This window comes from Hemibagrus wyckioides, linkage group LG05, assembly GCF_019097595.1.
Source record: "Hemibagrus wyckioides isolate EC202008001 linkage group LG05, SWU_Hwy_1.0, whole genome shotgun sequence".
Lineage (NCBI taxonomy): Eukaryota > Metazoa > Chordata > Actinopteri > Siluriformes > Bagridae > Hemibagrus > Hemibagrus wyckioides.
The window spans coordinates 21,926,716-21,943,540 of record NC_080714.1 but is presented as its reverse complement, the minus strand read 5'-3'; the positions used below and the strand labels follow the sequence as shown (position 1 = coordinate 21,943,540).

At 38.3% G+C, this 16,825-nt stretch overlaps 1 protein-coding gene across 2 annotated transcripts in view; it reads right to left on the bottom strand.

Annotated features, from left to right (window-relative positions):
• mgll (monoglyceride lipase) overlaps positions 1-13,507 on the bottom strand; it is a 37,903-nt gene extending 24,396 nt beyond the window's left edge. Inside the window, exons 1-4 of one of the 2 annotated variants that reach the window (XM_058390045.1) lie at positions 13,351-13,507; positions 12,228-12,372; positions 2,835-2,941; positions 1,781-1,917 (exon numbers count right to left, since the gene is read on the bottom strand). In XM_058390045.1, coding sequence (XP_058246028.1) covers positions 1,781-1,917; positions 2,835-2,941; positions 12,228-12,352 — 369 coding nt within the window. In that variant the 5' untranslated portion in view covers positions 12,353-12,372; positions 13,351-13,507. Of the gene's footprint in view, positions 1-1,780; positions 1,918-2,834; positions 2,942-12,227; positions 12,479-13,350 lie in introns of those variants that run through there. The other variant, XM_058390044.1, reaches the window with a different exon arrangement.
• Positions 13,508-16,825: the final 3,318 nt, after the last annotated feature.

The window sequence follows — 16,825 nt, the reverse complement described above, 5'->3', positions numbered from 1 at the left end:
GAGACTTATTTGTTAGCTCAAACCGGCCGAATCATTCTCCTCTGCTCTCTCTCTTCAACAAGGTTTTCCAGTCCCTCTGAACAAAGAATTTTTTTGCACAATTTAGGTGCAGGTGTTCCTATTAAAGTGGACAGTGAGTGTATGTTCTGTGTACTAACAAATCTAACCGCAAACAGTTTAACACCCTTTTTTCATTTAGCACATTTATGAAGGTGTGGGTGTGATGATCGTTATGAGGCAGAGTGTTTATCACGGGGAAACATAGGGGAGTCATAATCAAAGTCTGTGGCTTTGTAGTTAAAACATAAGCTGAAACAAAGACCAAGCCATATTCATAAACACAAAATACCAGGGTAAAATCTCAGGCTGTGGAACACAAAATAACAAGAAGCAAAAAAAAGCCTAATGACTGCAGAAATTATACGCACATAAGCTACTTTGCAAAACACAATGGGATACACTGAGAATTTCCTTACCCTCAGGGTCCTCTTAATTAAACAGCAATAAGTTAATAAAGATATCATAAAAAATGCGACTGCTGGCGTAACCGGATTAGTTTTTGACACAGTCGAGAGAGTCAATTAATAAATAAATCCCATTATACTTTATGTAGGCTGTGTGTGCTTATCTCATATGCGCTTATTTTATTCTATGGCTGGCTTCGCTTTCTGAAGACTTGTGTAGACGCTTTCTATTGATCTTTTACAAGCTTATTACATAATATAGATTATTCAAGCATATTTTAGCTGAAGGTTTAGACTTTGTTACTCCATTGGGATGTAAATAGAACTGTGCTAGGCATACTGATATACACTGATCAGGCATAACATTATGAGCAGTGACAGGTGAAGTGAATAACGCTGATCATCTCCTCATCATGGCACCAGTTAGTGTGTGGGATATATTAGGCAGCAAGTGAACATTTTGTCCTCAAAGTTGATGTGTTAGAAGGAGAAATAATGGGCAAGCGTAAGGATTTGAGTCAGTTTGACAAGGGCCAAATTGTGACGGCTAGACGACTGGAGCGTCTCCAAAACTGCAGCTCTTGTGGAGTGTTCACGGTCTGCAGTGGTTAGTATCTATCATAAGTATACTTTAAGTCCTGTAAGTCCTATAAGTATCCTTGAAGTGGGCCCCACCTTGCAACTTAAAGGATTTGCTGCTAACATCTTGGTGCCAGATACCACAGCACACCTTCAGGGATCTAGGGGACCAACACAATATTAGGCAGGTGCTCATAATGTTATGCCTGATCAGTGTATATTTGATCATTCATTGTCAGTAAACTCTTTATCCAGGTCAGGGTCATGGTAGAGTCTATGGGAAACCAGGTAATCTGGCAGGAATCACAGGTCATCGCAGGGCATCCCACATACTTTCATAAGTCTGGGAAATTTTGAGTACTCAATCCAACTAATGCTTTTTTTCTGAGGTAGGATACTGGAAAACCCAAATGAAGCCCAAATGTACAGATGGAGAACATATGAAACTCCAGACTGACTGTAACCTGAACTCAAGAGGTTTTTTTGTAGCTTTGAGGCGACAGTTCACCACCACGTTGCCTTAAAATATACATTCCGGTCCAAATAATAATTAAATTGATTATAAATGATAAAGTTCATCATTTTATGGATTTGTAAAAATAGCTTATCATATATTTGCCCTTAAAGGGACCAAACAGGAAAGAGTGAAGCCAGAGTATAAAGCGTGATGAAGGATATAATCAAGGCGTATTGACAAAATTGGATGCAGGTGGCTGGATGTGGAATGTGTATCTCACCATCGAGTGGCCGAGGATGAAGACGGGCAGGCTGGGGTAGCGCGCTCTTATCAGGTCGATGTGCTGCAGACAGTCTCTGATGTAGATCTGAAAGTTTTTAATATTCATCCTCTCCCCTTCACTCTGCCCATGTCCCACTGCGAGAACAACAGAGAGAGAGAATGTTAATCAGAAATGTATTATGGGAATTAAGTGAAATTAAGAGGATGAAAAAATAATCTGTCGGCTGTGACACACGCCCACGCGTTAATAATATAACTGAGAATAAGCGAAGGAACAGACGCTAAAATGAACAAAAGGGAGAAAAGAAAAGAGGGTGGAAGTGTAAGAGAGGGTGAAGTGAAACCCACTGAGAGGAAAATTGGTTGTCTAATGGAGCCTCCTATGATTTTCAATTGAGGTGTCTACACAGTGCGAGACCTGACACACCGTGTTCCAGTACTCTCTCTCTCTCTCTCTCTTTCTCACACACACACACACACACACACACACGCCTCTATCTTGGAACATGGTTTTGTTGTATGAATCATTAGTTACCATGGCACTCCAACATCAAGTGACATTTAAAAATATTCTGGGCACGTACACTTGATATTTTCCCTCGATATGCTTCACCCCCTCTTTCCCTTTTCATCTCCCATCTTCCCTACACACTCTTGTTTTCTCCCTCGTCCTCTCGGTTTTATTGTCCTTTCTCCCCCTCTGTCTTTCGAATCTTCTGACACTTCACATTGATTCATTTTTGTATAGCCTGCAAATTTGTGTTTGTGTGTGTGTGTGTGTGCATGTGTGTGTGTGCATGTGTGTGTGTGTGCATGCATTGGCAGCATATCTCAACGCATGAGTCATGACAGGCACATCAAGTGCAGAACAGCGTATAATCAATCAAATACAGCTGTGTGATTTGCTTCTCTTTCTTCAAGTGATGCACACTTCATAATAGAGCTTAACTTCCATAACTGAAACACTGTGGAAACATTTGGATTAAGCCAGCTGTTCCTGTTCTATAAATGTGTGCACTGGATCATTTTTGCCTGGTTAGGATGTCACTCACCGTGGTCATGGGCGAACACAAACAGGGAGTGTTGGGTCAGTGTGTGAGCGACGTCGGCGTACGTGCTGCAGTGCTCTCCAGCCCCGTGTGCCACAAACACCAGCGCCCTGACACCACACACAAACATTCTGTATTTAGTCACAGGTTAATCTTTAGTTGTAAAGTGCATAAGACTGATATAATCTTGTACTAAATGTGTAGAAGTATGTGGAAACTCTTCACACTATTCATATATATATATATATATATATACATATTTTTTTTCAAAACTTTCCATTTTGCATCTACTGGCAGTGAAGTTAAACCACTCTGAAGTCGAGAGCAGAAAAAGAGAAGTGAAGTGATAGCAGAAAAAGAGAACATTGCTTTTAATGTAATTCTGCTCCCAAGAGCACCTTATCATTAGAATAGTGTTAGTTTGAATCCTAGTGACACCACAGTCATCAGTGACCAGAAGTCCAAGACAACAGAACTGGCCAAAGGATGGCATACACACACACACACTCTCTCTGCCCTGTCAATCAAAGCACCATTAACCAATTATAGGCGTCTGTGAATGCATGTATTGCAAACATTTCAATCTCCAGTGTTTTGTTACAGCACTTATAGACGATATTTTAATCGACAGTTTTGACTGTTAAACTGGCTCATTATCCAACATAATGTTTACAGGATCTCAGGTTAGGTAAGATTCAGCTGAATAATTCCTTGTTGTTTTGGTTAAATATGGCATTCCATAGACAAGAAATACGATATACATTATTTTCATACTCATCCGTCCATTCAGTTATTCTCCTGTCCTGTATATGTGGATGGGGTCAACCCGAAATATGCCATCAGGATAGAAACATTTCAGCATTGGACTGTATTGATTTGCAGAGAGGCTTCCATCTAAGGGAACAAGTGAACTCAAACCAGGGCAGCAAAAATAAATAGATGCCTCCCACAATATAACACAGCCACTGGGTTATTCCTTTAATTTATCACTCATCTCTAGGTATTGTAAACACACGCTACCTAGAGCAAACTTGGCAAAAAAATGAGCAGGTGATGCAAGATGGCATAGCATTAAATACTATAGCTCTATGGCAGATATTATGAATGAATTGGAAACATAACATAACTCTCAAAACTAATGCTGGGGCCAGTGCACTACAAGAGTTTAGTAATGCCACATTAACTCAGGATCTAATGTTGGACGAGAGAAAAACATTTACTAATATTTACTAACATTTACTCGCATGCAGACTAATTAACCGGGTCGTCTCAGTCGCTACGATCTCCTGTTTTGATGTCTAATGGCATTCTGACAAAAAAAAATTCTCTACCAAACATGGGTGTTTGTCCAGCCGTCTGTTCTCTCAGATCTGGCACTCACACACGTTTTCACTCTCTCTCTCTCTCACTCTCTCCCTTTCTCTCACTCGCACATAGACACACACACACACACACACTTTGTTTTTCTTTCAGTTCTGTGCCCACACTCTTTTCTGGGACTGGTTTCTTTTGGATATAGCTTAGGACTATCTTCTCAGAGGAACGAGAAGACACACACACACATACACACATACACACACACACAAACATAAACAGAGCACCCTCTGTCCTCATTGCCCACTCTGTTTCATGGTTTTCACCCTTTTGCAGAGAAAGACTCAGACTCAGGCTTTCTAATCCGATTTTGACCTACTAAACTACACACACATACTAAACTACACACACACACACACACACACACACACACACACACACACACACACAGTGTGTTCGTTACTCTCACATGCATATTAGATTGAGTCTCTGCATTCCATGCGAATTCTGCGCATTCTGTGTTTAATGTGTTAAAGGGGCAGTATGTAATATTTAGAACTGATTGTATATCTGTAATAAAGATATAGTTCTTATGGATCACTGATCTGCAGTATAGCCGTACAATGAATCTCACTAGTAGGAGGTGTGTGAGAGATCTTTTTTAATTATGTGAAAAAATAATGTTTACCAGTGCAAGAGGAAATTCACAGCCATGGCTTTTTGTCTAAAAATATATAATACACAGATCAGGCATAACTTTATGACCACCTGGCTAATATTGTGTTGGTCCCCCTGTTACTGCCAAAACAGCCCTGAGCCGTCAAGGCATGGACTCCACTAGATCCCTGAAGGTGTGCTCTGGTATCTGACACCAAGATGCTAGCAGCAGATCCCAAGTCCTGTACGTTGCGAAGTGGGGCCTCCATGGATCCAACCCTGCAGCTTACAGGACTTAATAGAGTATACTTATAGAACTTAAAGGACTTAAAGGATACTTTTGATAGATACCCTTTGTCAAATTCGCTCAATCCTAACTCTTGCCCATTCTTCCTGCTTCTAACACATCAACTTTGAGGACAAAATGTTCACTTGCTGCCTAATATATCCCACCCACTAACAGAGGAGATAATCAGTGTTGTTCATTTCAACTGTCACTGCTCATAATGTTATGCCTGACCGGTGTATATTACTATAATAATAATACCATCGTTCAACATCTTCACTGAGCTACCACTGCCCATGTTGAATCCAACACATGAGCCACTGCACTTCCCTGGACCCTGTCACATGACTGCATGCACCTGTTTCATCGTTTGCGTTTAATGAGTGTTGATATAAGAGCCCTGTCTTGTTAAGACATGACAAGAACAGTAGCAGGAAAAATGTTTGAAAAGACGTTGTGCTGTGTATTAGCACTTTATCCTCCCAGATTGTGCAACCGTCATACAATAGAGGGGAAGGGATGGGACTTGGCAACGACTGTACTGCTGGAAAATGAGGAAAAAACTAATTTCTTTGGTTAAACAAAATGTCAGAGAGCATGCTGTGCTCTGCAAATTGACTTAATTGCTTCGCAGTTTTGAAACTTAGTGCTTGCTTCCATGCTGTCTGGCTGTCATGCACTTGTGTGTGTGTGTGAGTGAAGGCATTGATGTTTACAGCATAGCACGTTTTTCAGTTGGACATAAAGCAGATATTAAGTATTGCAGATGGCAATCTACATCCCTTAGGGGGATACTACACACACACGCACACACACATACCCACACTCACCACAGTTGAGTAGAAACTATTCACACTTATAAATGGCTGCGGTCTGAGAATAGCATCTTCTCACAAAGACCCTCTTCATTAGGTTTAAGGATGGAGGAGAGAGGAAGAGAGGGAGAGGGACGAAGAGAAGGATGAAAAAAGCAAGATAATGAGGGAAAGTAGGACAGAGTTCAGAGCTAATGAAGCTGGATTAACATTCCATCTCTCTCTCTCTCTCTCTCTCTCTCGCTCTCTCTCTCTCTCACACATATTCACTCCTCTTGTTTTTAGTTGTTCCCAAGCCAATTAAGAAGTAACTAAAGATTTCTTTTTAACCACAGAGCACAAAAATATCTCATTTTGTGTGTGTATTTATGTAACACTACATCTTCTTCCCTATTCAAAGTTGCTGTATAATTATTACCCATGTATGCTAATGATAAAGACAAATACTCACATGCAAAGTAGGGCATCGTTATATATACATATATATATTAAGCCTGAGTCTTGAGTTCATCGCCCTGCTTATCTATCAAACTAGCTGTCAATCATTACTGCTGTAGACCAGTCTAACAGCATTTCTTGTGTTTATTCTCTGGCCTCATGTGACATCATCAGGAGTGGACGCACACATTTTTTACAGTTACTCTTAATAAGATTAGGATCTGGTGTCAGAGCACTTAAGGTGGTGTGTGTGTGGGGGGGAGGTCAAAGTGGGAGGGGACAGTGTAAATTGTTCATAATTTCATGTCCTCGTCATGTTACAGATCAAATACAGTAGAAAATCTAAATGTAGCAAGTGTATGTGTGTGTGTGTGTGTGTATGTGTGTGTGTGTGTGTATTTGAGGTTTTTCATTTCCAGTTAAATGTATCCAGTGTCGTTGACCCAAATAGTTGTTTTTCAACATCCAATGCCATCAAGACATGAATAAAGATAAAAACTCAAAGCTGTTAAATCTTTCAACTGTTCCAGGCGTTCAATCTATCTGTTTTTTTTATTTTTATCATGCTTTAATTTGGATTTTAATGATATTTTCTATATGGAGTCATCAGCCATCTGTTTCTTTGGTACTGAAAGTGCTTTGGAGTTCCTGGAGACTAATGAATGGAAAAGTTATTTGTATTTTGTTTTTTTTTCCCGAGAATGACAGTTTTTTTGTATTGTAAATATTTCTCGGTGAGAAGAACATAGTCTTTGAGGAAAAAAAAGAAATATTTAGTTAGTTTTCATCTAGTAGTAAGCGCAAAGGTAAGGAGTTGAATTGAATTGATCCATTGTTTAGAGTGTTTAAGTTTAACATTGCACTGGTAACTGGTACACTGGTCAGTTATCACATTACCCTATGTATACTGACTGTTTGTAAGGTTGTATACAGTGTGCAATGTACAACCTGTCTTGTGTTACTCTATCTATCTATCTATCTATCTATCTATCTATCTATCTATCTATCTATCTATCTATCTATCTATCTATCTATCTATCTATCTATTCCACCTTCTGGTTCATTATACACAAATCACACAAAATCCCCTTTTCACCCAGCATGGACACACACACACACACACACACACACACAGAAAGAGACACCTCTGACCTCTAACAGCAGTGACCTTGTACTCAGGATCCACTTTCAAACACACACCCCTACAGCGGGTCATACCATTTTTTTAAATCTCTTGTCACTGCCTGAAACATGACTCCTGCATTACATATGCAATATGGTTCAATTCAAATTTCATTGCTCACATACATAAATCATACACGGTACGACATACAGTCAAATGATTTTTTAGGACTGTCAGTTTTCGAAAAAATGTAATCAAATAGAATCGGGTCAGAAATGGGCATTTTAAAAACTTAAAATTGAATACAATTAATTAAATATAATTGAGATAATTAGCTGTGCACAATATATATATATATATATATATATATATATATATATATATATATATATATATATATATATTATATACTTTCCTTCCTTCCTTTCTTTCTTTCTTGCTTTCCTTCCTTCCTTCCTTTCTTTCTTTCTTGCTTTCCTTCCCTCCCTCCTTTATTTATTTTCTCATGGTACTGTAGCTGTGGCTGTAATTGACCCAAAAGCAGGTTTCGTTCTTATGAAATTTGTATTTCGAAATTTGTATACAGTCATTTGAGTTCATTATTCTTTCATCTCTCTTGAGTTCATTATTCTTTTACTACAAAATCCTTAATTTAGTGGAACAGCATAAATGATTAAAGACGTATTCCCTGAGCTCATTCTTCATAAGTGCAGTCTGCAGAAATGTTTGGGTTTTATAAGCAACCCAGCGGATTGTATAAGCGTACTTTATACACTGTTACAAACTTTATACTCTGAGCTACACTCCAGTTACATATATCTATATGCATAAGATTGCAGACTATGCCCAAATAATAGTCTTATTACTAACATGAAAGAAAAACAAATCAATAAACCCGGCTGCCCAAACAGTATCTTAAAATATCTCAAGACATAAACAAGATCATTATGAAATATATGATACATAGAGGGAAAAAAACAACAACAAATTTTGCACTGTGCTTGTTTATTAATATGGAAATGCGAAATACTAACGTTTTTCTCTTAAATTCTGCACTTTGCCCTGCATCTTATAACAGAATATATATATATATATATATATATATATATATATATATATATATATATATATATATATATATAAAATTATTTTATAATATAATATATATATATCACTGTATGTGTTTGTATGATGGAGATTTATACAGAAATATTAATAGAATAAAAACTTGATCTTCAGGTTACGCATGCGACTAATCCCTTGAGCTTTGTGATTTATAAACATGTGTGCAATAATCTCTGCTCCTTTAGCTTGCCTGTAGATGTGCGCCCATGCAAGTGGCAATGAGGCTGTTTGAACTTGAGACTGAGGGGCTAAAGATTTTTCCAAAACAAACACATCCTAGCTGGATTATCGCTTCTGGTCCGTGGTGTATGCGGATACATATGTCCAAGCGCACACACAGCATATTCACACGCGATCACCTCATGCGGTCTGCAGTGACACTGACCTATGGTCATGAGCAACAGTCATTAAATTAACTTAACACAGATGGGGTGAGGTGGTTACTAGGGTTACAGCACATCTTCGGGGTTGTGCTACAATGACAGGAGGCTGAATAGTTGCCGCGGAAACAGCAGGAATTGTAGCATGCTTGAGCTATGGCCACATTTACTTACAAACACACACACACACACAGAGCCTTCAAACACAATGTGAATAATAAAGTTGTAGCAAAAAAGTGTCACACATACACACTGACACACTCCAACTCAAAGTGTTACTCAAGTGTCAGTGCATGTGCTCAAAAGGAGAAGTACTATAACAGTTTACAAGAACAGTAAAGCACCCACAGGTGACTCACACACACACACACACACACACTTTGAGTGTTTGTGTCACATTCTTATTTAGAGAATAGTGATTGGTTTTATAAAGCTTATAATTAGGTGTCTATGGGTTAATTCACTGTTTGATCTCACACACACATACACACTCATGACAGGAGTGGGGAATTTTCACATTTCACATTTGTGTGGGTTTTGTGTGTGTGTGTGTGTGGGTGGGTGTGTGTACACATCTCATGCTTTGCAGAGGTGTCACAAGATGACAGTGTCAAAAAAAATCATATATAGAACAATTCCTTTTTTAGAGGAGTTCACTAAAGGGTCAAACAGCAACTAACTCAGAAATAACTGCTGACTATATATATATATATATATAAAGGAAATATATATAAATATATAAAGGAATTTTACATTCTACAGTTGGCTGTGTAATTAAAATTATACAGGAAATTAATAATCATTTTCTTTCTCCAGGCTTTGCTGATCGTGTAGAGAGGAAAATCACACGAACACAATGCTGTGTTTCCATTCAATTGGATTATTTTTAATTGTACTGAGCCTGAAAAACTACCCTTGGGACACAGTCTGGCAATGGCACAGATTTGGCTTGGTTTTTAGTTAGCTGGAACCAGTCCATTCAATCTGGCAACCCTGAGTAAGCGTCACAACGCACAGCTATCCCAGATAACCAATTGGTTCTGGCACACACTTTCTCGCACAGCGCAGGAAAACAACAATGATGAACTCATCTGAATCTGGCTGAGAAAAAAAAAAAAAAAACCTTGTCACAATCAACCTTGAGCTGTTCTCTCTGTTGGAACAATATGGGCCAGAAATTCTGTTAAACAATGAGCCTTTTAACAACGTAGTTAACAACACACTGCAAGATATAATAGTACATTATAATAAGCTATTTCATTATGTACATACAGTATATCATAATACATAAACCTACAGTATATTTTCTTTTACTGCATATATGTCACATGACTTCTGTAACCCTGCTTATTCATGTAGTTATCTAATTACTTTTCCAGTCAAATGGCAGCAGCGGCATCACAGCTTCGGTGAATCTGTGCCAACTGTAGCCTCAGATTACTCTTTTTGGCTGATAGGACTGGAACCCGATATCATCTTCTGCTGTTTTTACGGGCATTTTCCTTAAGCTCTGAAGTGTTGTGCATTCTGAGATGCTTTTCTGCTCTGCACTGTTGTACAGTGGGGTTATTTTATTTACCATATCATTCCAGTCAGCTCAAACGAGCATGTCTGGCCATTCTTCTCTGACCGCACTCATCAACAAGGCATTTGCATTATAGAAATGGGCACATAAGAGCCAAGTTTCTCTCTCTCTCCCTCTCTCTCTCTCTCAAAAACAAACAAACAAACAAACAAACAAAATAAACAGGTTATATGAATTGGAATGAGTAGGCAGTATTTGTTTGGTCATTTCGCAACTTAAAACTGTTTAAGGCCTTAACTTCTTGAGGATAAAACATTTCGCTCCTGATGGGAGCGGTCACTTCCAGGATTCCAGCACCCCCCCCATCCAAAGTGCACGAGGACTCAGAGAATGGTTGAATGAGTATGAAAATAATGTTAATTATTAGACACTGTTCTCTACCACCATCCTCAATTGCACCGGTGTGCCTTGAGGGTTTTTTTCTGTCTGGGTAATTGCTTTATGTTGGTAAGGTAGGCTTTAGTTTGGCCTTCTTAATTATAGTGTTGTTAATTTAAGTATTGTTATAGCATATCTGTAACAATACTTATTAGTCTCTGGCTCCGCTAAGGTGTGGATTTTAGGCTGGGTGTACTGCATATACATAGTATTATAAAAAAATATATATTAAGGTCATTTTACTTAGCAATCCCTCAGTCTGTGTTTTGATGATGGTGGTGAACAGCACTGTTTACATGTGTGTATACATGTGACATGAATATATTCCACACCACATTTTACACAGGAATTCTACCACTACTAATAACCAGTGAGAAAACCAACAGCACACAGAACACCAATATTAATTTCCCGAATGTGTAACCTGGTAACCTGAGATAGGAGCTTTCAGTTATGACCCAGTTTCTGCCATGAAGCCCAGTCTAGCTTGCCTAGCTCATGTTTCTGACCACATACTGAGTATAAAAAGTTGGTCAGTAGGGATGTTGGGCTGTGTGCAGGGTGTGGATGAGGAGAATGTTGAGTTTTAATATTTTCATGCTGAACTGGCAAACCTGTCTATAGGGTTCATTTAAAGTAAGTATAATGTACTTTGCTGTTTTTGTTTGTTTGTAGGGACAGGGTACTGTTATGAACATAGACTCTTTGTTTGAATCGTGACTATGGAAAAAAGTCAAATCTAGCTGACTTTTTAAGGGTTCTTGTCCATGTTCCTTTAATGAAACCTTTTAACCCTACCACAAACTATTTGACTACCAGATACAAGTAAAACTTCTTTACAAACAAGGAACCCTTCCTTATTTATGCAATGAACATCTGAGACCATCATCCACAAAAATAACGGTCCCACACTGTACTTTAATCCATCTTTCTGGGGTGGTACCACCAAGGCTTATGTAATATTTATCTTTGTACTTGGGAAGGTGCATGTGGTGTCCTGTTTGGAGTAAATCAGTATTCCTTAAGTGTGTACCTTGAATTATTCACATTTCCAGGTGAAAGACACATAGCCTAAGGTACAAAAGAGATACCCTTGACGATCTGACTACAGCAATGTAACATACCTTTCTTTCTGAGAGTGTATTATTCTGCTATACTACTAAGCGCAGTAGTAGCCTTTAATTGTGGTTTGGGAGGGAGCCTACTTCTCTGAGTGTCCCAGGAGTTTATAGGGAGTTTAACGGGGACGTGTTTTATACCACAATGCTGTGAAGCGTGTCGCGTGCGTCACTCACTTCGGCGGTCCTTCTGGTTCCCAGTATCGGCAGAACAGGTGCAGTCCGTCAGCGTTGATGATGTGCGGTAGCTCGCTGTAGGGGACACCCTGCGGAGTCCGGCCTGATCCCTCCGCTTCCGGCATGGCAGCGCCGAGCAGCGCGTCTGCAACAAACGCACTGAGCAGTGAGAGCAGGTCCGCGCCGAGCCAGTACGAGAGCGCCGCGATCAGCGCGCACACCGCCGCGACGTTCATCGCGCAATTAACGTGCATTCATTCATTCATTAATTCAGCAAGCTAACGGCCGAGCGTGTCGGCTTACATACGGCACGTGACGTCACGGTGTCACCTTCACACACACATGCACGCACAAGCAGGCGCACATATAGGCAAGCTACACATGCACGCCGGCGTGCGTGCGCGCACACGCAAACATACACAGGTCTCATGGAAAGTCTATTGTCCAGACACAGAGCAGCTTCCTGCGGCTGTTAAATCGCCAACAGCTCAGCGGAACGCACAGAGTGCATGAACTCAATAGCAGTGCAGTAAAAATAGACTGACCGCGGTCCTGTCCGCTGACACTGGACTAGTTTAACAAGAGAGACAGAGGCAGACTCAGAGTAGTCCAGCGCAGCAAAGACTGCCGGATCGACGCTCCAAATGAATTCTTACACCGCAAAAAAATCTCCAGTATTAAACAAACACCCGCAGTCTTGTGTTCATTCCCAATAGAACTGCTTCTGATTTCGGACTATATGCGCAATAAGTAATTCAACACTGATCTTTTGCTTCAACTTTAAAGACACACTAGTTTATGGATGACAGCTCAAAATAATCAGTGCTCATTTGTGGCCAGCTGGCACCAGAGGGAAAATTCAACACTGTGGATTTTGGTCTCTCTGTCTCTCTCTATCTCTCTACTGATTTTGACAAGGGTTTAATGTTTCCTGATAAATGATTATTATTATTATTATAAAACGTCCTCTGAGACACCAGGGAATGAATGCAGACTAAAAACTTCAACGAATCTAAAACAGTTTCTATGATAATAATCTATCAAATGGAAAAAATAATGCAGTAAATGAGAAATAAACAAAGGAATACAACACAAAACAAAACAAGGAGTTGACTTGACTCACCTGAATGAATTCAAGTAGACTAACAGCAAATTCCGACGAGACTGAGAGAGAGCCGGTGCTGTGTCTGAGCTGTAGTGTGCATGTAAAAGCGCTGTGAGCTCCGTGCGCCCTACAGATGCTGCCTCTGGAGGGTGGAGGAAACACCAATACAGCACTACAACCACCAACACATACATACCCACCCCATCTCTCTCTCTCTCTCTCTCTCTCTCTCTCTCTCTCTCTCTCTCTCTCTCTCGCCTAAACGCTGAACCACACTAAATAGTGTAGCCTACTATAACCTACTATCTCCTTGACTGAAGCTGATGTGCTTAGGAAAATCCTGTGTCTAAGTGTTGAGTAAAGACTGGGGAGTGCTGTTACAGGTAAATGATCAGCGATGGAAAGTTGTGATGTGGCAGAGTTACATTAACACGACAACATTGTTTATTTTCCAGTACCAGTATATTTCCAGTTCCAGTAAGTGTCCTGTTACACGACAGCAGTTGACCAGCCATTGGATTTTTAGTTATAAATAAAAAACAACAACAACAACAACATCTCATACTCTTAGTTATTCTTAATGTTGTGAATGGTGCACGAGACAAATTAGTTCCTGTTATGTTATGAATCTATTAACAATAGTTCCTTCATCTTTTTTCCTTCCTCCTCGCAAGTAATAAGCTAGTTTTTATGTTACACAATATCCATACACAATAATTCCCTAATAGATTCCTTCCTCTTTAAAAATAACAAGAAATTATTATAAGAAAGCCAAGTTGTAGCTTTATGTCTAGCTGTTCCAAAACTATGATACTGGAGACTCCTTGAAATATCTGACAGAAAATGAAAATGTTCTTTGACATAAGCTTTTAATCCATTTAGTTGGAGTGTCAGTATTCATCCCTGTGTATGTTACTAATCCCCACTAAATTGTTATTACAGAAAGATGAGCTATAACAACATCCCATCAATAATATCCTCAATTACAACTGGCAATAAACCTAAATATTGTATTTCAGTAGACTAAAGTGTCTAGTGTCTTTTTTTTTACTTATGCTGAAAGTATGATGCATTTTTATTAGCTCATTTTGTGTATACAAAATATCTCATATATGTAATGACAATAAATTTGACATTGACAATGAACGAAAAAAATGACAGGGCTGCAGAATGGGGTACTCAGGGTGCTGCAACACCACCTAGTGGAACATAGTGCCAGTACTATTTCACTTATTATCTGTATTATTTCTGCAATGATAAATGATTGAAATCACAATGCATTTGAAGTGTGATTTAGTTCAATTAAAGAAAAAAGGTACATGTTTTAGTTGGTTCAAAATCAACAACATTTATACAGAATTAATATCATCTCAAGCTATAAAAGACTACATATACAGCACAACAACATGGGGCCTATTGTGTTACATATGTAGTGTACAAATAAAAGAGCATTGAAAAGCAATACACTGGTATTCTTTGATCAGAAGTACATGTTTATTTATTAATTTACACTTGACTTATAGTTCAAATCTTATTTACATTCTGAGAGCTAAATCCTGGGCCAAAAAATGTGAACAAAAGGATAAAACATTAAAACCATGCAGAATTTCATGACAGTATTGCAAATTTTAACAAGGGATCTTTAATTGACATTATTATTATTCCATTTATTTTTTACCAACATGCTGCACATTTGGAAGTAGCAACACTGTAATGTACAGATATATTTGTGGGTGTAATAAACAAACACTAAGTAAAAAGCTGTCATGAATCTCAGCCTAAGTTGTCAATACATAATTCGTAATGATAACTATTACATTAACAATAAAAAAAAATGGTTATCTGCGTACTCTTATACGATAGTAAGAAAGATAATACACAGAGATGGTAGTTCTATTATGGTGTAATGAGTGTGCACTGTGTGTCAGACAGTTATTAATGGTTAACAGACTTTATATCTCTTTGTTAAGTAAGTAATTAAACCTTTAGAGCATTTTATTCAATTAATATAATCAATAATCAGGTAGTGTGGTGTGGCTCAGGGCCAAGCAGAGTTACCACATTTAGCAGCTATAATCAGTCATTCAGCATCATCCTGTTTCCCCCCCTTGAACATAGTACAGCAAAATAATTCAGTCTATTAATGCAAATCCCCAAGTGCAAGTTCTGAAGCCTTTCCTGTATCTAAATCCTGAATCACCATATCAAAAAACTGAGGTTTTTTTTGTTAAAAACCAAAACATATTTATACCGGTTTATTATATTACTTATATTTTGGGAAGTATCTGCCATGCAAGCTGCTGTTAGAAAAATAATCAACACTCCATCAGTATTTTCAATCAGTATTGAAAATGTAACAGTGCTGTGGTATAAGATAAAGGTAAACAAATGTAGAAAAAAATAAAGTGAACACAAATTTGTCTATAACTTATTTTACCTATGGCAATAATGTGTTGATGCACTATTACTACATTTAAAGTCAATTTAATGCATCAAATCCATCACAGAGTTGGACATAAGATAGATAGACAGACAGACAGACAGACAGACAGATAGATAGATAGATAGATAGATAGATAGATAGATAGATAGATAGATAGATAGATAGATAGATAGATAGATAGATAGATAGATAGACAGACAGAAAGTTAGATAGATAAATGTCACACTGAATCCTCTGTGGTATGTAAATCACATATAATTATATAACAATATGCTGATGTTTATACATTAACATCATGGTGACACCACAACTTTCACCTATTTGCCATTTATTAATTAAAATGAATTTACAGACATATTCAAGTAAAAACAAATTATTTGTAACACACTGATTTAAAAAGAGTGTTAGTTTCTAGAAGTATCCCATCTTTCTTGCCACATACAGGATTTGTCAGGATGTATGAGATGGAGTCTGGTTCAGAAATGTGTGGCCTTGTCATACTTAAGGAAACAGAACACAGATGTTACTCGTATGTGCGTACTCGTGCGGTCATGTCCAATTCTGAAGCCGGAACTCCACTTTTCCTCCACTTTTAGTCCTTCATAACAGCTGCCGCTTTGTAGACACCGTGCTAAAATGTTTAGATTCTTCACACTGTATACTTCCATTGGGTTCAATCGTTCCTCACTCTTAAAACCACTTGCTAGTTTCATCACAGTTTCATAATAGTTTTCAAATAATATACTTCTGGGATGGTTCCATGTAAAAGGTATTTCCCTTCAGAAACCACAGCTGACAAAGGTAAGAATTGTGTTGAGTTCATGGCCAGTGAGTTTTCTTGCCATTCCAGTTCACAGATAATAAAAGCTTAGTTCTTCTTTGGTTTCTGTCAATAATGATGTGGTGTAACTGGTTTAACAAATAATCTATTGACCTAAAAGTCATCCAAAAGCCAGAACACATTTTTTTTGCATATTTAAAAATGAATTTAATAATTTTTCTTTTTTTTTAATTAAAAACTTTACCCAATACATCTGGACAATAAAACGG